Consider the following 24863-nt stretch of genomic DNA (forward strand, 5'->3'; position numbering starts at 1 on the left):
GACCACAATAAAATTAATAAAAAGTGACAGAAAAAGGACCACAGATTCCAAAATAAATTTAATAATAATAATAAAATTAAAAAATAGATACGTGCAAGCAGCAATTACCAGGGTTCAAGCGCTTAAGGTATTTAAGCATATATGGAAAAGACATGACATATTATTTAGCAAGGCTGTACCCACCTAAATCAATGATCAAAAAAGCATTTTTGGCAAATCCAGGTAATTTACCTTAGAATAGGGTGACCAGACGTGCAACTTCCCAGAGACACGTTCAGCACAGGATTTCTAAATTGCCTAAAATAACCAGGTGTTGGTTGTTTGCGCTGATCGATTGTTGTATGACATCAAAGTACTGCAAGAGCTATAGAGAGCAGAGCAGACAGGTCTGGCCTAGAGAGTAATGTTGTGTATCTAGGAATTTCTCAGTCACTGGTAAATCGATTGCAGCTTGCTCAAAATGCTGCTGCCAGACTAATGACTGGTAGGAGAAAGAGGGATAGAATAACTCCAATTTTAGCATCCTTGCAATGGTTACCTGTCAGATATCGGATCAGTTTCAAGGCCTTAGTAAAAAAAAAATTGTAAATCTTAAACAGTCTCACACCTTCATATTTGTCAGATCTTGTTATTTTACATAAACCTGTTAATAACTTGAGATCTGCCGATAAACTGTTGCTCCAGGTCCCGACTTAAGCGAAAAGGTGATCGGTAGCTGGTCCTGTGCTATGGAATAACCTTCCTCTAGCCGTTTGCTCTGCCCCTTCTGTGTTTGCTTTTAAAACAACCTTGAAGAAGCACTTTTATATCATGGCATTTGAGTCTGGTTTAGGAGAGACGTAACCTTGTTTACTTTTTAAGATGTTGTGTTTGTTATTGTCTTTGTATGGTTTTCTTGAATGAATGTACAGCACTTTGACCGATTTCTTTCAAATTTCTCTCAGACCTTTGGGGCTTGTGAGTCCAACAGGCCCACCAAATTTTTTTCCGATTGGCCTCCATGAACCTTGTCCAGTAGGTGCTCAACTTTGTTGGCCGATGGCAGCCATGTTTTTTGAGATACGCAAATGTCCTTGTAGACATGTGTAGCACTTCAGACCAAGACCGTGCACACAGATTTTCTTGTTGATGGCACAAATGGTTGTGCAGTTGTAGCCATTTTTATGTTTTTTTCCCTCTCATTGTGCCACTAAGTATTTATTTATTTATGTATTTATTTATTTATTTTTTCCTTTGCCCTGTGACCTCAGATTGAGTTCTTGCATTTTGTGTTCCGAGTTTGGCGGAGATATCTCATTCCGTTCAGGAGTTATAGGCATTTTACTAAAAGTGGCCCTGCCCCTTTCGAACATTTTGGAAACGGTGAGTGATATTCACTCTCCAGAATCTTTCTGCACTGGTTTGGTTCTGATTGGACGAAAAACCTAGGACTAGTTCTAGGGCTAGTAAGTAGGTTTTTTAAAAAATGCAAAAATTTCAGTCTGCGACTGACTGTTTAGGAGTTATGAGCGATTTTATATTTTTTATTGCTGTAGCGAGCCGAGCCTTGGTCGAGCCTTGGTCACGTTGTCTGCAGCTACAGTGCTTGCAGTGCTTGAATCCCTAATAAAATTAATTTTAAAAACTAGGTAACACAACTGAGAAATGAAGAAATGTTTATTGAGCACCAAATCAGTGTCTTATATCAGGCCTTACGTCTGAAAAGCATATTAAGCACTGACTATAACCTTAAACCATTACAGGTGCAGGAGGCAGGGTGAATGAACCCTAAGTTTAGGAATGTGTTAAGATCCAATAAGACTTCTGTGTCTACATCATATCCTCACTCTCAAATGCACACAAGAATGTAAGACAAGCTTGTTGTTCTTTTGTCTTATATTTGTTTCTCTCTTCCTCTCCAGCGGGTCTACGGAGGAGTTTTCGCCTCAGCAGAAGAGATAAGAAGACAAATAAGTCGATGTATGAATGTAAGAAAAGTGAGCAGTACGACACAGCTGACGTGCCCACTTATGAAGAGGTGACGGTCTACCGGAGAAAACACGGAGACAGGCACAGACTTGTTGTGTTAGTCGGTAAGTAACAACTTCCACCTTATTTTTGCTATAAGAGCGGGCTTAGCCATTTGTACATTTTATGGGCCTGTCTTCCGGTCTCATCTGCATCCAGCTATTTTTAGCTGTACAAAACAGCTTGTTTTGCTGCTTGATATTACAAATTGGTGTGCCTTACCATATTATTTTTATGTATTGTCCTAAAACACAATGGTTTGTAGTGCAAACAGTATTACCATTTAGTGCATGTTGTTATACTTCTCGTTATTTCCCTACATGAACCGGAAGTCTCGCCCATGGGCTTACTTCCGCACTGAGGAATAAGGTGGCTAAGACAAGTGAATTTTGCTGTCCAAATGATGACCATCATCATTTAAAAGTTTTCTGAAACACCGTTTTGAGGCTGTACACAGGCATTGCTTTACCCACAAAAAGCTAATCCATAAATCCTGTTCTGCTGTGGGACTCTCACTCAGTTCAGCCCTTAGAAGACCCCTAGAGCTTACAGGACCAGTTGAGGATTAATTCGTCTTTGTGACACTTCATTTGCAGCGCTGGTGTTCTATTGGAACATTTTATTCCTTCTTAATATTATTCACCAAAGAATTGTTAACACTTATTTTCAAGGGAACAGCGAGGGTGAAACCGCAGTGAGACGTCAGCTTTACAAAGTGAAAAAAATCTTGAAATGACATTAGGTTTTTGAATGTCAGATTTGGTGTTTGTTTGCCAGAAATTCTGGACAAAGGGATATAGAGGCCCGAACAATGAATTAAGTGTTTCATAAAAGTGTGAATAAAAGGCATTTTAGATTTGTATGACAGATAGCTTGAGGGTTTCAGGTTCCTTTCTTTTGTTTTACTTGTTGAAATGCTACATTAACCTCTTCTCATCTAACTCCTCTGCTACAAACTGAATTCATAATTTGTTTTTCCCAGAGCTAAAGGGTTGTTGTTGTGAAAATTACCTCATATACTGACAAGTAATGTTGACCAGGTGTATAAAATATTTCACATGCGAATCAGCGAGAGGTAGCAGGGTCATAGTTCACCGCAGTAGATCGGGCTGTGTGTTTGTGAACACAACACGGCATATGGATTCTATCACGGTTTTGTTGGTGCATGTAATTAATGGGGTGTATGTTCACAGGCCTGTGTGAGGGAGTGCATAAGGTGGTCTGTTTAATTAATCAAGCTTTTTCTACTGTCAGGATGCCCCTCTGGTAATTTGCAACTCATGCGGTCAAACTAACACAAATATTTAAGTTTGTCTCAAAAGGTGGAGGGCAGCATCATGGATGTCTCAGTCATGACAAAACCAAGGATCTGCTGTGTTTTCTCTCTGAACTGTTATTCTGTCCCTTGGGGTCATGCTTTAACTTTTCCTGGCCTGCACTTTTTATTCTTTTTTTTCCCCCTGTCTTATTTCGTACTCTTTGCCGGTTGTTTTATTGCATTTAATAATGCAGCCATGAATGATGCCATTTGAATCTTTCTCCCCATATGTCTGTCTTTGTATGTAGTTATTCTTGTGATTTGCTATTGCATTTGCAGTAGAGTTGTCTCTAACGATTATTTTGGTAATCAAGTAATTGGACTATTTTTCTGACGATTAATCGAGTAATCGGGTAATTATAATTGCCCCAAGTAAACAATAGCCTTTAAAATGACTTGAAATACATATATAATAGCAATAGGGCAGTAATAATTAGTTCAAATAAAGTATTAAAAGCAAGTAATCATAAGGGTATATTGAACAAAACTTAAAAAACATAATGTATTAAACAATAGAGCTAACGTACATTACGCATTATAGCAAATGACTGCAGAGTGCGCCAACAGACTGATGTCAGTGTTGCAGTGTTTTGATTTCATCAGATGATGGCTCGATTGTAAAGCAGGATTTTTGTGCAGATTAGTGTTTGGAAGAGAGAGTTATGTATATGTATATAACAGTTTTATTAAGAATTTGGCTGCATTGAAAATACAGTATGTGAGCACAGAGAAGCAAACAAATGTAAAAGGCAATACAACGCAATGTTGTCATGAATATGCTAATTAGCACATGACATCATCTAGCACATTTTAACGACTTTTCAAACTGGCTTTAGCTACTTTCCATTGAAAGAAGTTGGCAACACTGCCTGCTGATTGTTTTTGCACTTTACAGCGCAATCTAGTCCTTGTTTCATATTGACTAAACAACATTTGATACAAATGTTCACTTAATCTTTTAGATTTGGACATTTCTTTATGACAGAAATGCTACAGCCACTGTAATTTCTTGAATATGTGGACATCAAAACATCTAAACTCAGAGCAAGGGTTGAAACTTTTATTTTGAAATCACAATGAACAGTTGGCATACTGAAAAAATATTGATGTATTCTCCTGTGTTTGAGTAGGCTTATAAATGATTCACCTTACAAATTCGATGCGCAAGTTGTGTTCCCAGATGAATGTTATAATGAACCCAAACTCAACAACAATATGCAGAGATGGAGTTTGAGCAGCTCCACACATGTAAGTGATAATAGTTTGTGTGAAGCAGCATTTCCTGTAAACACAGTCGTTCTGACGTACGTAACCTACGCACATATAAATAAAACACATATATTAAACCTCCATCGCATATACAGTTTTATGCAAAGGTTTGGTAACCCCTTGCAGAATCTGTGAAAATGTGAATACTTCTAACAAAATAAGAAATGCATGTTATTTTTTATTTAATGCTGTCCTGAGTCAGATATTTTACATTAAAGATGTTTACATATAGTCCACAAGACCAAAAAATATCTGAAATTATTAAAATCAAAAGTTTGGGAATCCTTGGTTTTTAATATTGTGTGTGGATACCTGGGTGATCTACGACTGTTTTTTGTGATGGTTGTTCATGAGTCCCATGTTTGTTCTGAACAGTTAAATTGCGCAGCGTTCTTAAGAAAAAAATCCTCCAGGTCCTGGATTCTTTAGTTTTCCAGCATCTTTTGCATCTTTAAAACCTTTTCAGCAATGACTGTATGGTTTTGAGATCCATCTTTCCACACTGAAGACAATTGAGGCACTCAAACACAACTATTAAAAAAGGTTCAAATTTTCACTGATGCTCCAGAAGGAAACACAATGCATTAAGAGCCGGGGGGGTGAAAACTTTTTGAATTTGAAGATCAAGGTAAATTGTACTCAATTTGTCTTCCAGGAAACTTCCAGACTATCTTCTGTTGCTTCCGAAGGGCAGTACTAAATGAAAGAAAAAAAAAAAATCATACTTCAACAAAATAAGATCTTCATCCTGTTCAAAAGTTTTCACCCCCCCAGCTCTTAATGCATTGTGTTTCCTTCTGGAGCATCAGTGAATATTTGAACCTTTTTTAATAGTTGCATATGAGTCCCTCAGTTGTCCTCAGTGTGAAAAGATCTCAAAATCACACAGTCACTTCTGAAAGGGTTCAAATATGCAAAAGATGCTGAAAAACTGAACAAATCTGCAGGACCTGAAGGATTTTTCTGAAGAACAGTGCTTACTTTAACTGTTCAGAACAAACAAGGGACTCATGAACAACCATCACAAAACGAAAAAGCAAACAGTCATAGATGATCCAGGTAACCACACACAATATTAAGAACCAAGGGTTCCCAAACTTTTATAGGGGTTTATTTTAACAATTTCAACTATTTTTTTTTTGGTCTTGTGAACTACATGTAAACATCTTTTCTGTAAAATATCTTACTAAAAAATAACATGCATTTTGTATTTTGTGTGATCTCTCTTTTGTTAAATTATTTACATTTTTACAGATTCTACAAGGCGTTCCCAAACTTTTGCATAAAACTGTTTTTAATTGAATCGTAGCATTTGTGAATTCATAATAGCGTTATGCTTTGTGATCTTTAAATGGGTTTAATATATCATGCAGCCTTGGAAATGGTCTAATAATGCGTTTCATGGATTCTCGTAGGTGCTTACTCGACAGTCGTGACAGCCCTAGTTAGCAGTTTGAATGAAAGTGATTCATTTGAAAGCACATTCAACTTTTACACTCCCAGTAGGTGTTTACCCTTGTCTGCGGACAACAGGGTCAGGCAAAATCGCCCCCGAAACAAAAGTGTCTTATTCCCCTTTGCCTTCTCCAACACGACTGACCCACGATTTGCGGTTTGGTTTCAAACAACTTTCCAGACGAATCAAGATCTTATCTGTTTGGATACATATTAATCGAGCGGCCAAAGTCAACACATTTAACATATGCGCTGCTTCGCAAACCCGCCGTAGTGTTTTAACTGAAACCTGATTATTTAACATAGCAAACGATCTGTTTTTTTCTACATGTTTGAGTTAAGATTGAAGAGATTTCAGTTGATATAGTGGTGGTTCAGACAGAAGAATGACCATTGAGGAAAATGATGATCTAAAGGAGCTGTCGGTTCAAACAACGGATCAAATTCTTTATTTCCTTTTATATCAGAATTTTCCTTCTCTTTCCATACGTCTCTGTCTGGGCCTTTATAATTGAACATAACAATTTGGGCTGCAATGTGTTGTTTCTTCCTAGAACTATCAAGTACAATTTCAACACATCTGAGCAGTTGGCAGGGTCTTGTACAAGTAGCATAATGCCCAGTCTCTCCAAAGGCTTAAAATCTTGCCAAAAAAGCTTTAATTGTGAACTTATCACACATATAAATGCGAACAAAGGTTATTTTTCGGACACACTTGGTGGAATATGTTAATGCTGATAATATAAGGACATGATGACGGTGCGTTGAGTGAAGGTTGGACTTCGGCCTCCCACGTTCAACCAGCCTAGCAGCTCCTCAAGGTTAACGGCATCTGCTCCGCGCTTGGCCTGGAAGTTATTAAGCCTTTCGTATTAGCCTTCTCCCCTAATGAGCGCCCTAATGACTACTGACACTTTTACGACCGCTGCAACCTGCCCCTGTGAGTGCGCACATACACTTGGATAGAAAAACAATTACTCAAATGTGTTATTTTATTGAAGCTGTTGAAGACTAAAGGGCTAGTTTTTGTTTGGGTCAATAAAGCGTATGACGATGAACAGAAAAATCAGGAAAAACATACACAAAGGCAAGTCAGTTAACGCACCACCGTCCCATTTTGAAGGCTGTAGGGATCTGGCTGGCTGCTTACGGCTTGAACTCAGACTACAAGTTCCAATGCTGTTCGTGGCTTTTTGGACACAAGCACATACATCAGAGATAGGGCGAGCCGCTGCGGAGATGAATGATTGAGGGCTTTAAACTCATTTAGTGCACACGATGAGTGAATAGAATGGCCTAGAGACTGTGGACCATCCGTCTTCCCTTTGACAAGGTTTCTATGTGGGCCTGGAAGCAGGCAGACAGGGCCTAGTGGGGTCTGGAGATTAACATCCCCTGAAAATAAAGACTGTTTGAGTTTGCGGGTCCTTTTAAGGTTAGGGAGCATTTGCGTATGAAATATGGCTGGTTGGAAACATGCATTGCGGTGTGCTTTTTTACTTTTCCACCTATATATATACACACATAAACATGGAGTTTTTACATATGGCTTTCAAACAGGAGCACCACGTTACTCAGTGACCCTAAAACACATGAAATAATCTTGTGTTTCCTCACTGTAATAAATTTAGAATCTTACTCCTCTCCTCTATCACAGTGGAATAAGGATAGCACGTTTTGCACCGTCATGGACTTGTTGTGTGTGTGTGATGGAAAGTGTATGATGCATCAGATGAAAATGTGTATTCTCTCTGCGAGTAGGAAAAACATCTGCTTTGTGTTCTCTAACATATAGATTTTGATTTGTGCATGTCTCATAGCAATCATTAACAGCTAATAGAAAAACCACGCTTGACTCTTTGCATTGTACAGTGTGAATCTTGGCTCTTTAATGGGGCCTTGACATGCGGAATTGCATGAAGGGATCGAATCCCTGTTCCTGTGTATTTTTTGCTGTATGTGCTACAAGTCAAATGTTTTTTTGGACAGTAGGATTTTAAATGTTTTTTAAAGAAGTCTCTTCTGCTCACCAAGCCTGCATTTATTTGATCTAAAATACAGCAAAAGCAGTAATATTGTGAAATATTTTTACTATTTCAAATAACCGCTTTCTATCTGAATATATGTAAAAATGTAATTTATTCCTGTGATCAAAGCTACATTTTCAGCATGATTTCTCCAGTCTTCAGTGTCACATGATTCTCAATCATTCTAATATACTGATTTGCAATTTAAAAAAACATTTTTTTATTATTATTATTGTCAATATTTAAAATTTGATTATTTCTCTTTCAGGACTCTTTGATGAATAGAGAGATCCAAAGATCAGCATTTATCTGAAATAAAAAGCTTTTGTAACGTTATACACTATACCATTATAAAGCCATTTATAATGTTTCAAAATGTTTCTTTTTCAGATAAATGCTGTTCTTATGAACTTTATATTCATCAAAGAAACCTGAAACAATTCTACTCATCTGTTTTCAACATAATAATAATAATAATAATAATAAATGTTTTTTGAGATGCAAATCAGAATATTATAATGATTTCTGAAGGATCATGTGACTGGAGTAATCAGGAATAAATTACATTTTAAAATGTATTCAAATAGAAAATGGTTATTTTAAATAGTAAAAATATTTCAGAATGTTAAAGCTTTTGCTGTGCTCTGGATCAAATTAAATGCAGGCTTGGTGAGCAGCAGAGACTTCTTTAAAAAAAAAAAAAAAAAAAAAAAATTATTACTGTCCAAAAACTTGACTGGTAGTTTATTTGCCTTAAAAGATTATCTCATGGCTTGTAGTTAAAAAGAGATGCAAGGAGGAGAAATGGATGACTCAAATCTTTTATTATATTCATAATATGCTTCTATGCTTGAGCTGGGTAATAAAATTTTAAGTAATATTTATGTTTATTTATATGTTGTATGTTAATATATGTAAATGAATAGTGCATAAGTTTAAAATCACAATAAATAATGAAAATAACAGTGTTTTTATTTTTTTTAAACAAGCTGACTAAACTTAATTACATTTGTAATCCAAATTCATTGTTTACACTGTCCACTTTTTGTATACACTACCTTTCAAATGTTTGGGATCAGCAAGATCAGTTTGTGCTCGCAAATGTTACATCTGTTTGTACAAGAAAAAAACAGGAATATGCTGTTTTGAAATATGCTGATTTAGTGATTAAGAAACTTTTCTTATTATATAAAGTTCAAAAGAATGTTTATTTGAAATGGAAATCTGTTGTAAAAGTTTTTAAAAGTATTAATGTCTTACCCCAAACTTTTGGAGAGTAGTGTATGCTAATGACATATTGTAATTCATGAAGTGTGTGTGTGTGTGTGTGTGTGTGTGTGTGTGTGTTTTCTCTAAAACTCTAAAATAAAATAAAATAACTGACTCTTTCTCGTTGTTTCTGTCTCTCTCTGTTTGCTTCACTAGGTCCTACTGGTGTTGGTTTGAATGAACTCAAAAGGAAGTTGTTGATATCTGATCCACAACATTTTAGTGTCACCATCCCACGTAAGTCCTCCTTTGTGTGTGTGTGTGTGTGTGTGTGTGTGTGTGTGTGTGTACAGTGTATATATGTGACCCTGGACCACAAAACCAGTCATAAGTGTCAATTTTTCAAATTTTTTATTTTGTTAGGATAGGACAATATTTGGTCGAGATACAACTATTTGAAAATCTGAAATCTGAGGGTGCAAAAAAATCAAAATACTAAGAAAATTATCTTTAAAGTTGTCCAAATGAAGTTCTTAACAATGTGTATTACTGATCAAAAATTAAGTTTTTATATATTTACAGTAGGATTTTTACAAAATATCTTCATGGAACATGATCTTTACTTTAATATCCTAATGATTTTTGGCATAAAAGAAAAATCAATAATTTTGACCCATACAATGTATTTTTGGCTATTGCTACGAATATACCCCAGCGACTTAAGACTGATTTTGTGGTCCAGGGTCACATATGGCTTAGGGGGACAAAAATGTGTGGGTACTTCAACATGAACATGGTTTATGAGGACGTTTCCTATGTCCCTGTAAACCGAAAAGCATAAAATCATACTAAACAGAGTTTTATGAAATTCAAAATTTGTCATTAGTTCTCTATAAGGAGTAGGTTTATATGTAGGGTGATAGAAAATACAGTTTGCACAGTCAAAAAAAAACATCATGACTTTGGAGGGTCCCTGTAAACCACATATGCAAGAGTGTAAAGGACTTTTTTTTTCATACACGTTATGGGCACAGTACTGTAGATTACCTTTGTGACAATGACTCTCTCACCTCATCAGTCTGTCACAGCTCTATTTGACACATTCCTCTGTCCCCAACAGCAGCGCCCTTGACTGTCTCTCCCCTTCCCACTCTCCAACATCCAGAAACACGCGATCCAGGGAAATACACCAGAGCAGATATTTTTGGGACGCATAAATGCGCCTGTGATTTATGTATTTAAATAGGCTGACACTGTGGAGAAATTGCATATTTAGAGACAGGAGAGTGAGAGACGGAGCTTGAGAGTTTAAAGGAGTTGGAGACAGTGGCCAGAAAACCCATGACTGTTGATATAACAGGGATGTTTGTTACATTCAAGTTTGGCTTTAATAGATGTGTCTGATTCAGGCTCTGACACTCTAAAATGCCACTGGTATTAAAATCCCATCCAAAGCTTTTTGCCTTAATGCCGTCTAATTGTTCACAAATGTGACCCCTGCATTAGTCTGTATTATGTAGCCCGGTTCCCCTCAGACCTTACGGAGGATTTAGATTAAAGGGATGGATTCTTGGAAAGTGACTGAAAGTTTTTTTTTGAAAGTCCTCTTTCCCTTTTTATTTCAGTCCTGCCAGCTCCGGCTCTCTTTGTTAACATGGAGTGATTTAACATATTTCTTTTTAATTTTTCTAAGGAAGACCAACGTGAACGATTGCTTCACATTTCCAACAATTGGACCTTTTAAAATGCAAGCCAGTCATGGCAGCGACAGATTGTAGAATACGATTAGTTGGGAGCACTTGAACATTTTGTCTCCTCTCCAGCCTTTACTACTATTTTCCATGATCTTAGAATGAAATTCAAATTCTTTTGCCACACCAAAAACATTTCCTATGCCACAGAGCTAATGCCAGATGAAATATATTCTATTTCTTTCAGCAGTACAAGGGAGTAACTTTTTTTTTCTTTGTTTTGTGAGCACCAGCAGTTGGAGGTATAATAACATGTTATCTTATGTCTGTGGTGGGCTGTCATCATGAGAGGGGGATGCCTCTTCATCAAATCTGTGATGGGTTGAGGGCAACTAATAATTTACTCCCATCCCACCCAACCCATACTTTCTCCCCTGTCTCTCTCCCTCTCTCTGTCTTTATCTATAGGAATAGGTGTCCACTTACATACTAAATAAGGAAATTATACAGCCACTGATCCATTCATTTTATGACCAGTTGTACACTACTGTTTAAAACGTTTGAGGAATCTAAAAGATTTTAAAGATTTAGTTTACTTCAGAATCAAAATTATTTCTTGATAATTTACTCATCCCCCTGTCATCCAAGATGTTCATGTCTATCTTTCTTCAGGGTTCAAGGTTTTTGAGGAAAACATTCCAGAATTTTTCTTTCCAAATTGCAGTTTCAAAGGACTCTACATGATCCCAGCCGAGAAATAAGGGTATTGTCTAGTAAAACAATCGGCCATTTTATTTAAAGTGTAGTGAAAATCAAGATTTTTATGTTGTTTATTTGTCTGTGTGGTGTTTTTAATATGCTTTTAGACAAACTATGTGCCAGTCCATTAATCAACACCATTGCTGTGTATTTTCTCCTTAAAACTGTAATTTCCCAAAGGCTGTCCCAGAAATGCTGTTTGAAACAGCCCTTTTTTTGCTACGTCACAAAATTAAGTAACCAATCATGTCAAAGGATAGATTCCTGTCATTAGCATGCAAAATATACCAATAGGATTATTAGCACAAATATTAAATGGAGCATTTAATAGAACATATAGAGCATTAAATAGAGCACAACCGCTAGGCGCTAACCACTAACTTGAAAAAATAACCCGCGGCAACAGTATAAAAGTAGCCCGGAGTCAGACACACCTCTCCCGCATTGCCGTCTGCACTTCACTCGCATATGCTCATGGGCACAAACTGAAATCACAAACTAGGCTGCATTCGAGCCTTCAAGGCATTTTGAGGACACAGCATCGTCAAGTAAGTAACTTTAACAAACATTACGGTATCTATTGTAGTTGTCCGCTAGTAAAAACATAGTTTTACCTGTCATTATCTGTGTTTCGATGTTGGAAAGGTCACATCTGTGTTCTTCGGTTCAAAAAGTTAGGGTAGGGGCGAAAAAGTCCATCACATTTTCTCCTCCAGCTTCAAAATTGTCCGACATAGTTGTTTTTACCTTTTTTGTAAAGGGGCGTTTGACTTTCTTTGCACGATAGCTTTGTAAACACTGGGTCGGTACTTCCGCCTGCGTAACACATGATTTTTCTCCAACGTGACTACGTAATGCGTGAAGTCTTAGACGCAGAGCTAGTGCAATATGAGCATTTGTGGTTCAAAAGTATATACGTTTTTAGTGTTGTTAGAAAATGACAGTTCGTTTTGCTAGATAAGACCCTTTCTTATTATGGACTTTCAGCCTATTGATCCCCATTAAAGTCTACTATATGGAGAAAAAACTTAATTTCTTTTTAACTTAAGAAAAGAACACTCAAGTAAAGACTGAAAGACATGAACATCTTGGGTGACATAGGGGTGAGTAAATGATCTGGAAATTTTAATTCTTGTTAACTAATTAATTAATTAATTTATTTGATTAAAGGGGTCATCGGATGCCCATTTTCCATAAGTTGATATGATTCTTTAGGATCTTAATGAAAAGTCTATACCATACTTTGGTTAAAATTTCTCAGTGGTAATGTAAAAAGCACCCATTCCCTGCCCCTCTCTTCTGCGGAGTGACAAGCCGTGCTCTGGTTACTTTAGCCGCGTTTAGCCGCTAAACTTGCGAACTAGCACGTTATTAAAAAAGACGATTGCAAAGATTAATAAAAAAAAAAACCTTTTACACACTTCTGCTAAAGCTGTAAAGCTAGATCACGAATGATTTGCATGAACATAGACGGATATATGTAGATCAGGAGGCTCATTCCCTTCACAAACAAACGTAATCCACTGCATCTTCAGCAGCTCAGATGTCAGGAGTAAATGACAACCACTATGTTCATTATTACATCCAGCAACACAACACCTCAATCGCTTGGGAGCCATTCTTGTCTATGTCCCTGCTCCGGCATCAAAACAATGGTGATCAGACTGTTACAGACTGTTACATTAAGGGCGGGTCTAAGGTAAGACGGCCGTGTCAGTCAAACTATCGTGGGAGCGACCTCTGTTGGTGTGTCGACACATAGACAAGAAGCTGATTAGGCTTGATTTGAAAAAGGAGATATTATTTTTACAGATTAATTCAAAACCCCTGGGTGCATTTTTGTCATTATAGGGTAGATGTATACACACTGCCAACACACATTTACGTTCAAACAACATGTAGAAGTGAACTTTGCATTTGATGACCCCTTTAATGATAAATGTCTTTACCTTTTACCATAACTTTTGATCAATTTAATTAATTCTTGCTGTTATTTTTGTTGTTTTTTAATGACATGTTATTTTTCATGACATACATGTCATGGAAAATAGATAGAGCGATAGAGACCACTCAGTAGGGGCCTTGAAAAAGCAGAAGGAAAAAAGCAGGAAAAGAAAAAACCTGGAACAAGGCGAGTTGGAATGGTGATAAAGTTTAATAGTTTGTTTTGGAGCTGCTGGCGGCTTGCAGACGATTTGTCGGAGGTGTGTTCTACAGTGACCTTTGACCTCCTCGACACTCGTTAAACACACCGCTGTGTCTTTCCGCACGGCAAACTCTGACCCTGGCTGTACCCGGCGGAGCCGTGCTGGCTGGACTGGCACGCGCCGACTGATTTAAAGACAGGAGTTTATAAGCAGCTGAAAGCAGGAATGGGGCTAATGAGGGACAGAGTAAACTCAGTGCTGGTGCAGTACAGTGTGCTCCTGGGGCTTTACAAGCAGCGTTACACTCACACTGCCCTTTAGAAGCCTTGTGGTGAGGTGAGCCAAGACAGACGCGGTGGGTGTGGTGTCAGACCTTAGAGAGGTCGTTTACTTTAAATAAAATTAAGAGGGAAATAAAGTGCCCATGGGGAAACTCCCTTTAATCAAGGAAATGTCTGTAATGAACATTTCTTCACATGTTCTTCTTGAAGCACCTTTAATGTTAACCAATCCACCACAGTGCTCTAAGCAGGCCTGCTGGGAATCTACCGTGTTGTCTTTCAGTTAGGGACACAGTATCTAATGCCACTTAGTGCAGAGTAAAAATATTGTTTTTCAGATTAATTGTAATCTTCGTAATCATGTTCTTTGAATAATCCTAGTATCGACTGTTTGAGGGATAGTTCACCCAAAAATTCAAATTCGATCATTAATTTACTCAGCATCATGTCGTTCCAAACCTCTTCAGAACACAAATTAAGATTCTGAGATCTGAAAAATACTGAGATCTGTCATGACTGACACGGAAGAGAAGAAACTGTTGAATAAAGTCATTGTTTTTGTTTTCTTTGCACACAAAAGTTATTCTTGTAGCTTCATAACATTACAGTTGAACCACTGATGTCACATTAACTATTTTAACAATGTCCTTACTACCTTTCTGGGCCTTGAACATGTCAGTTGCATTGCTGTCTATGCAGGGTCAGAAAGCTCAGATTTCATCGTCTTATGAGTGAACTTCATCTTTTTGGTGAACTGTCCCTTTAAAATCCTATGATTAAGCTTTTACTTTAATATCTATTTTTGTGGCTGTGAGAAACTGTATTTGTAAAGTGCTTCCTGTGCTTCCTTTAGAGATAGTTCTTTTAATTATTTTACAGTTCTGAATCATTAACTTGTGAATCACAATCAATTTGTTAAGATATCCAGGGCTAATATCATTATATTCGTGTTGAAATGAGTTTTCTGAAGCTTTGCTGGAGTTCTATTTCTCCAGTTATGTGGATGTGCTACAGTTGTGACCGTGTTTTGTAAAAGCTGGAATACGTTACATCTTTTGCCCAGATTTTTGCCCCATTTACAGTCTTGCCAAGTCAATTTTATGAGGTGATTTTAGAACACATAGTGCAGTTTTTCTCTGCAACATTTACAAAGTCAGCAAGTGCATGATGTCTAATGTTTTAAAATCTGTTCAGGTTTGGAAACTCATGTAGTGAATTGTATTCGATCATTAAAGGGATAGTTCACCCAAAAATGAAAATTCTGTCATTAATTACTCACCCTTTGCACACAAAAAGTGTTCTCATAGCTTCTTAAAATTAAGGTTGCTTTGCTGTCTATGCAGTTTCAGAAAGCTCTAGTATTTCATCAAATATATCTTAATTTGTGTTCTGAAGATGAACGAAGGGCTTACGGGTTTGGAACGACACGAGGGTGAATAATTAATGACAGAATTTTCATTTTTGGGTGAACTATCCTTTCAGTGTAAAATTACACAAAACCATCTGAGAAAACTCTCAAAAAACTAACGTTTAAATGGCTTCTCTCTTTCACAGACACCTCTAGATCAAAGCGACATCAGGAAAGCGATGGAGTGGAGTATCATTTTATCTCCAAACACCTTTTTGAGGCAGACATTCAGAACAACAAGTAAGTTACCCGCCAACACAATCTTTCTTAGTCTCACTTAGATTGAAACACACTAGTGTGTATTATTTGGAACGAGCATATGAACATTTCTGCTGTGATTTGGATTGGGGATGTGAAAGTTTACCGTGGAGATCAAATAGTCAGTATTAATCATTGAAGTTTAGTGGACCGCTTCCTTTATTCTCAGGATTGTAATTATGTCAGCCGTAACCCTGACACAAACACTCTACAGTGGGAGAGATATAAATCTGAGAGACGGAGCCTCCGTGGCCAGTTAGTATTCAACACATCGTCCAGAGCCCTGACTGAACTTAAGTAAATCAGCACCCCAGTCAAAACACTGCACAACAGTTTTCACTGATGTCGTCTGTCTCAGACGCTATGGCAAACATTCACCAGTTCTGCCTTTCGGCTGCCCACTATTCTTTCATTTTTCCACTCCATTTCTTTTAAGCAAATCGTGTGTGTGCTAGTGTGTGCTACTTGCGTAGCAGCATGATGTGGGCTCAGATCCCTTCTCTGTAAGCGAGAGTGAGAGGGTGTTGACAGGTGGTCTGTTTCTGTGTGTGTGCGCGAAAGAGGGGGGATCAGACTCCTTTTACCCAGTGGTTCGTAAGCTCAGATTTGTATGGATGGCTTGGTGATGGATGTTTTTCTCCAGCCCCTCATCAGAGGATAAAACAGCACAACAGGGACGCGTATAGAATGTCACCTCGCCAGCAAACTGGGCATTTTAACTGCCTTGTGGTGGAAAAAAACAAGCAGTGGCTTGTTCTGTGGTGAAACGAACATCAAATTGAGTAAACCACAATTATCAATGTAGAGAACGAGCAAGATCGAGCAGGTGGGCACGAGGGACTACGACAGGGCTGGAAAGACAAATTTTTTCCTTTTCTGTCAGCATTTTCTCTTCAGTTTTTTTTTAACCTCTCCAGACCTATTCGTGTACAGTAGTCAACATTTGAAGGGGATCAAAACCTTTTATCAAAGTTGTCCTAAAACCAAAACAATATCCATTCTTGTCTATTCACTTTTTTTGATGCACTTGAAGTGTCGATTACTATATTTAAAAATACATTAAACATGCAACTCAATAATACAAAGACTTATATTATCAGTATTTTTATTGTAATTTCCAGCAAAAATAAACTTTACTAAAATAAACTTTACTAAAATATTTTAATGCAGTTAATGCGCTGACCCCGCCCCCAGACTTGTACGTAATCTAATATTAAATTCATTTTCATTTATTAAAAATTATTTTACAGTTGACAAATGTGATGCAGGGCAACAACTCCATAAATGCAGTTATGTATGAAAATTCAAGATATTAGTGCAAAAAATGCGCCTGTATGTGTTTTGTCTCATATTTATATATATCACACATCACACAGTATCACACGGGCGGCAAGAGCAATATGACACGCTGATTTTGTCCCAATCTATCACAAGCTTAAATATGATTTTATATAACAGTTCAGTAAGTAAAAAGTTGATATTGTCATTTTAAACACAATTATGTTTTTGCTCAATTTTGCAGAGAACATATTAACTTTGAAGCCATACCAGAATTTTTTGTGCGTCTATGATCAACACCTCGGTGTTTAGTTTCTGAATGAATCCGCATTTTGAACGAATCTTGTGAACCAATGATTCAAAGGCCCATTCATAAAGAGAGCCATTTACTTCATTCCTGAATCAGCCATTTGAATGAATCGAATGAATGAATGACTCATAAAGACCACCACATGCTAGCAGATTTAGTTTCTTATTCAGAGTATAATTTCATTTTAAAATAATTGTAGTAATAATAAAGACATTTAAGGGATAGTTCACCCCCAAAAAATTACATTGTGTCATCATTTACTCACCCTCATGTCATATCAAACCTTTTTTCTGTGGAACATAAAAGAAGGTATTTTGAAGACTGTTGGTAACAAAGCTGTTTTGGTTACTATGACTTTCAATGTATGAACAAAAACTACTGAGATGTTTCTCAAATTATCTTCTTTTTTGTTCCATAGTTTAAAGCTAAAATGTTTGTGTAATGAATTTTATGTTGAATTAAAATATTTCTTTCTAAATTTACAATTTATTTCTACTTCATTCTCAATTGACACAAAAATTGCTTTAAATAATCTTTTGTGGGTATTAGCAAATTTATTTTACGATGTATTAGATCCGTTAGCACCGTTGTGCTGTGGGCGCCCCGAGTTCAAATCCCGGCTCGAGGACCTTTACTGATCCTCCCCCCTTCTCTCTCTCCCATTTCTCTTCCTGTCCTGTATGATCTGTCCTGTCATAATAAAGGCAAAAAGGCCAAAAATACATCTTTGGGAAAAAAAAAAAAAAAAAAACTGACGACCATAGTAAAAATTTATTTTGATATTTTTTATTAATTAAGTTATTTATATATTATTATATCATATTATCTTTTTTCCCCATCAGCGTTTTTGATCATTTTCAGAATTTCATGGCCCCCAGAATATTTTATTATATGAATATCTGAGCATGCAGTACATCAAGATAAAGAACAATCAGTTTTATTCTAGCTTTAAGCATTTTTTTTATCAACACTTTAATATTTTAAAAATTTTGTTTTTATCAAATACTACATCTGGATCATATTCAGTATGATAATCAAAGCAAAGGTGCAGTAGATCACTTCCATCAGCACCCCCTGAGCGTGCACAGTCCTTTACCACTTCTTGGATCAACATTTCACTTCTTAAAATTCAGTGTTTGTTGGGGAAAGAGTTAATATCATTAAAAAGAAGTCATTATTACATAGTTGGTGTGTTAACAAATCTGCTTATGTAAATTGTTAAATTACTTTTAAATAAACAAAAAAAAAAACAGTTTACACTGGAAAAATATTTGTACATTTTTTTGTCATAATGTTAACGATTTTTACACTGTAAAAATTTCATAATCATAAAGATTTGCACACTCCTGTGTTCACAATTCAAGGAAAATGTATTTTGATTGGTATTTTTAAAGTCATTAACTTTGAACTTTTCTTGAAAATGGTATGAATGATTTTGAAAACCAAATGAAAGCAATGCATGAAAGTGTTCTGGAAAAATCATGTGGAACCAACATATGAAAATACTTTATTTTTTTAAGTGATTGCACCACGACATTTTAAAGTCACCAAACTTCCTGAAAGTAATTTAAATATATTTGAAAACAATATGAAAACCAATATGAATAGAAAGAGTACATTTCCAAGAACATTTTAAACCAGACAATTGCATTTGACCCATTGTTTATTATTCTGCCTTCCAGTAAGAAAATGTCCATTCTCGTGTGCAAACATCACATCGGTGTTCCCAAGGAAAACCCTACTCTGGGCTAAAAACGGCGTTTAAATGAACCCAAAAACCACAGAAGCAGCCTCCACCCCACTATTCAAAACATGTACCGCATCATGACAACAAATGCCACGACACAAAAGTCCTGTTTGAGCACATCTGCCTTCAAAGTAAAGTTTAATCACTTTGGGAATTCCTGGAAGCCCTACATGTCACATTAACACCAGCAAACCACCTCTTAGCACCCAACTAAATCAACTTAGCTCACCATCAAAATGCCTTCAATGAAAGAGTGCACAGGCCTTTAAAACATGTCTAACAGGAGAAGAGTGGCAGGGAGTCACGTTAGCTTCTAAAAATGATCACCCAATCACAGGTTGCCTTTAGACAGCGTGGGCCCAAAAGTGTGAGCGTGTTTATAGTTTTCACTTCAAAGACTTGTTGACATTTGAATTGATGCTTGAGGGAAAAATAAAGAAGCCTGTACATACAATATAAAGAGCATTCCACCAGTTTCAGTAGTGGTAATTTTAGTGGCCTGTGTTGCATAACCATATATTCACGGAATATTACGACACAGTGCTGTCGTAAGACTCTTTCATTCTTCTGGAATGCTTTCCATATTCTTCCACATTTCTTGCTAATACGGTTGTCCTAAAAATACACACTGGTGTTCTGTGACGCTGATCAGAAAAAAAAAAATTCAGATGATCGGATTGAGCGAGAGGCAGATTAAATACTGGAAAAGTGTTTGTTTGTCTTTGTCTTCTCAGGAAGTCAAGTTACTCTTGCTTTTGGCATTCAGGCTTGACTGTGCTGCAAGGAAACAGGTGTTACTGATTTAAACTGTAACATAGAAGATTATATAAAAGAGCCTTGTGTCAGACTGTCTGGAATCGCCATGTGGGGAAGAATGCGAGTGATGGAGAACACACCGTGCATGTCTAAGCGGCGTTTTACACTGAAAGCATCAGGACGGGCTTGGGAGTAAATAATGGGTTATGAGCTTCCTGTCATTATCCTGTCCATTGGCTTCTCTTTATATTCTTGGGTGGGGTCACAGACTTACGGCCTTTGCTTTTGCGTTTAGAGCCATCAATCATTACATCAAACTATTACATCTCCTGCTCCTCCTTTTATGCCTCAGGTTCATCGAACACGGAGAGTATAAGGGAAACTACTATGGGACGAGCCTCGACTCTGTGCGTTCAGTCCTGTCCAAGAACAAGGTGTGCCTTCTAGACGTACAGCCACATGTGAGTAACTCCTCAGATACATATTCTACCTCTCCATTTTACCTCCCTCTGCGTCACTCCATTCTTCAGTCTGTTCCAGATTTATTTTCCCCCCTTTCACAGGTGTGACATTCCACACTATTCCTCCTGGATCTCTTCTGAGATCAGTGTGGTGTGTGTGTGTGTTTGTGAGTTTGCATTTTTTTTCCTTTTGGTCTTCAGGTCGGGCAGGAGATCTAATGTTATCTCTACTAATTGCCACGCGTTTGAAGATTTCCTGTGGCTTTGTGTCAGTATGAGAGAGTGGTGTAGGGAAAAATGTTTTAGTTGGTTGAGTCTTCGCAGAACTCTGTCAGTGTCCACATTGAAGCCAGCAAAGACCTCCGTCACCTCTGCCTCAGACATCTTACCTTGGTGGTCTGAGCCTGGCTTCTCTCTTGAAGTAGTGAGAGAGAGAATGAGCCAATGACAAGGTTATCTGTATCTGTACTTAGTGTAACCTCTAGTTCTTTTTTTCCTATATATCTTATCTCTCTCTATTTTTCACACAGTGTGGCAAGTTTGTAATACCTATATCTGTTAGCATTCCCATTTGTTTCAGTGGTGCATACACCTTCAATGGAGAAAGATTTGGAAGCCTGTTTCAGCCACTGAATAAAAGTAAAAGGTTACTGGGACTTTTTATCGCCCGATTGACAAGACAGTAGCAAGACATAAAATCAGAATTGCGAAACTGTGTGTTTATATCTCACAATTGACCCTTTGCAAAAACCCACCCTCCTTAGTTACTATTGTTATGTCTGACAAACAATGCCACTCTCACTACACATCATGTTCTCATGCAGTGAAAAATATATTGTGAAGCAATGACGAAACTGACAACGCGCTGACAGAAAAGAAAGAGCAGCTTACTTCTGGTATGAATAAAGGTCTCAGCTTTAAAATGTTGTCATTTTTTAAATAAATTCAAACAATAAATACCGTTTTGTGGCTCTTTGTGTCGTGATAGATCACTGTAGCACCTTATTAGATCACTTGACGTGTAAACCGATCGTCTTTTCTTATTTAGTTGAATGAATTGCACTCATGAAATAAACATGAGTGAACATAAGAGCGTATTTTATTTAAACTGCAGAAAGATGTCAATATGCACAATTTTTCAAGTTTAAGTCCACTGAAATTAATCCACTCTCCTGTCTGATTTTTTTTGTCGGACAAATTGGTGGATTCGGTTTTGTTTTTATGTTAATGATATAAACTCACAATTGGAACAGTCAGAATTGCAAAATTGATTTTTTTTTTTTTCTTGCAAATGTGTTTGTATCTTGCAATTGATTTTTTTTTTCTCAGAATTGTGAGATATAAACTCACAATTCTGAGAAAAAAACTCACAATTGGAACAGTCAGAATTGCAAAATTTTTTTTTTTTTTCTTGCAAATGTGTTTGTATCTTGCAATTGCGAGTTTAAACTCACAATTCTGAGAAAAAAGCCACATTTGCCAGATATAAACTTGCAAATCTGAGAGAGAAAAAAATCACAATTGCCAGATATATTATACACTGTTCTTAAGTACATTATATTTTTATTATCCTTATTGTGATGGATCTGCCATGAGGATTTAGCAAAATCACACCATCAATGGCCATCACACTTACGAAGCCTTATGATAGCTTTGCAAGAAGAAGAGACTGAATTTACCAAATCTTTATCTCCAACATAGCTCTCCAATCTCATTTCAGACTTGTTTTGCACGATGGAAACAGAAAAACGTATTTTAAGAGTATTCAAGAATATACAGTTATGTATTTACAAAATTAAGCAATTTTCTCCAAGTTGAAGAATGAAGCTTCAATCTTAAATACAACAACAATAAACGTATGCTGTATCATATGGCTCCAAAAAAGTGTGGCGTACTTTTTTTATATTTTAAATTTAATTTTAAGTTGCTTTTTTTTATTTTGGAGCTTAAAAGAACGTTTAGCTTTTGTTCAGAACAGAAAATGACATTGACTTGTTACATTTGAAATGAATGATCCCTTTAAATGTACATTGGCAAAAACAGCCTGCTTAATTATAGGGCAAGAAAAACGGTGGAAATTGTGGTGATTTTCCAAACTAGATCACAGCTGTGGTGAAAAAAATGCTACAGTTCTTTACAATATGCTTTAACACCAATGATTAATTCGGTTAGTTGAAAAATCTACAAACGAAAAATGTGGTAAAGTTTAGTGGTCTGATTGTTTTGAAGATTTCCACAGGATCTCGACTACCTGAAGTGTAATGTGTCTGACCAAAGTGTTTTATTTTCACTCATGGAGTCAGATCAGTTGAGCTCAGTGTGAATCAGCTGCTCTGTTTTCTGTCAAAATGTAACTGTTACTAACAGTAATAACGTACAGAAGTATCAGTGTCAAACTAAATCATGATGGCATGAGTGATGCTGCTTTAATGACTGCGGTTCACCCTGCTCTCTTTATCTTTCTCACTTTTTTCACGTTCTCTCCCCATCAGACACTAAAGCATCTTCGCACGGCCGAGTTTAAACCCTATGTGGTGTTTGTGAAGCCTCCATCCATCGAGCGCTTGAGAGAGACCAGGAAGAACGCAAAAGTCATCTCAGGCAAAGACGATAAGAACTCGTCCAAACCCTTCTCGGTAATGCACACTACACACAGCTTCGACTTCAATCTGTTCATCTATCATCTTTTCTCTCTCATCATTTAAGGTCATTATGGGTTTTAGGTCATGTTCAAGTTTTCGTTCCACTATCTCACATAGTTCTTGGTGAAATAAGAAATAGATTTCATCACTTCCTGGCAACATTCACATCATTTATTATAGTCATTTTCCTTTTGGACCTAGCAAACACATCCTGGTTTAGTGCTTAAACACGTGTGTGTGCACCTCGTGTGCGTGTATGTGTTTATGTGTAACCGGTCCCTTGAGCGGCAACCTGATATGAGACCCGTGAGCTCACACTACACCTGTATGACTGCACTCAAAGAAAACACATGCTATCAATTAACACGTACACCAGACCCTTACCCCGTCCTGCTGTTAGTTTGCGCTATGTGTGTGTGCGATATAGTGTGAATATGCGGGGTATCTAATGACTTTCCCAGAGTTCGGCTCTTGCCTGTGTATCTCGCTGTGTGTCTGCACCGGGGCCAAGCGTGCTTGCTACAGGATAAGTGACCCCAGGAACCCGACTCCACCACACGCCGAGATGGCTTGATGCCGATCGTTACCGCCGAGACGTTCTATGTCAAATGCGGTTAGGAGCTCCAAACATGTGCTCACCTGTCAACCTATTGACCCAACAAGTGTCTAAATGCAATACGTACTCTTTTTTCCATCTTTCACAAAAGCACAGATCGCCAACAGTAGCTCATGGCAGTTTTGCACAGGAATTCCTTGATGATTCAACTGAATGGTAATCATTTTCACATAGCATTTTCGGTTGGTTTATTCATTATCATTTCATAGAAGCTGCTAAAACATTAATGATTCCAGAGGCATGTGCACCCACAGAGCTCATCTAGGCTGCAGTGTGATACACAATAGGGCTGCACAATATTAAAACCTGCAGCTGTATTTCAATATTGATATAAAGAACTGATATAAATGTATATTAAGATAAAGAATTACAGGAATTTCCCCATGTTGTTAGTCAGTCACCGATGTAAATTTTGCACTCTCGTGAATAATCTTATAGCTATGGAAGCCCATTTCCACCACTGAATAAAAAAAAAAGTAATTGCTACTTTTCATCTCACAACTCTGACTTTTTTCTCAGAATTGTGAGATAGAAACTCACAATTGAGTTTACATGTCACAATTTTGACATAACTCGCAACTACTTGTTATAAAGTCAGAATTGCGAGACAAAAACTCTCAATTCTCAGAAAGTCACAATTCTCAGAAAAAAGTCAGAATTGCGAGTTTATATCTCTCAATTCTGACTTTATTTCTCAGAATTGCAACTTTATTTCTAAGAATTAGAAGTATGAGTTTGTCTCGCAGACTGTATAACTCGCAATTGCGAGCTTACATAACACAATTCTGATTTCATTTCTCGGAATTGTGAGTTTATATCGCATGATTCTGACTTTATAACTCATAGTTGAGTTTATATCTCGCAATTCTGAGAATAAAGTCAGGTCTCAATTCTGTTATGTTATGTTTTGACTTCATTTCCTAGAATTGTGAGTTTATATTTCGCAATTCTTAAAGTCAGAATTGTGAGATATAAACTCGCAATTGTGAGTTATAAATTCTAATTTTAAGGGGGAAAAATGTTCTCACAATTTTTAATAAATTTTGAATTAAATCATTTTAATTCAATTGTGTGTTATAAAGTCAGACTTACGAGATATAAATTGCGTAATTTGCAATTTTGAGTTTATGTAACGCAATTCTGAGAAAAAAGTCTGATTTGTGAGTGTATATGAAGAGTTCAGATGCAAAACCAGCTAAATGCCATCTCGGGCAAAAATGAGAT

At 37.0% G+C, this 24863-nt stretch overlaps 1 protein-coding gene across 2 annotated transcripts in view; it reads left to right on the plus strand.

The window, feature by feature from the left end:
- The window catches only part of mpp7a (MAGUK p55 scaffold protein 7a), a 146933-nt gene that overhangs the window by 116293 nt on the left and 5777 nt on the right, over positions 1–24863 (plus strand). For both annotated transcript variants that reach the window (XM_051124605.1, XM_051124604.1), the window contains 5 exons: positions 1902–2072; positions 9502–9582; positions 15718–15811; positions 20273–20381; positions 22874–23017. In XM_051124605.1, the coding sequence (XP_050980562.1) occupies positions 1902–2072; positions 9502–9582; positions 15718–15811; positions 20273–20381; positions 22874–23017 (599 nt within the window). The remainder of the gene's footprint in view (positions 1–1901; positions 2073–9501; positions 9583–15717; positions 15812–20272; positions 20382–22873; positions 23018–24863) is intronic.

The sequence above is a fragment of the Labeo rohita genome, chromosome 12, assembly GCF_022985175.1.
Source record: "Labeo rohita strain BAU-BD-2019 chromosome 12, IGBB_LRoh.1.0, whole genome shotgun sequence".
NCBI classification, from domain to species: domain Eukaryota; kingdom Metazoa; phylum Chordata; class Actinopteri; order Cypriniformes; family Cyprinidae; genus Labeo; species Labeo rohita.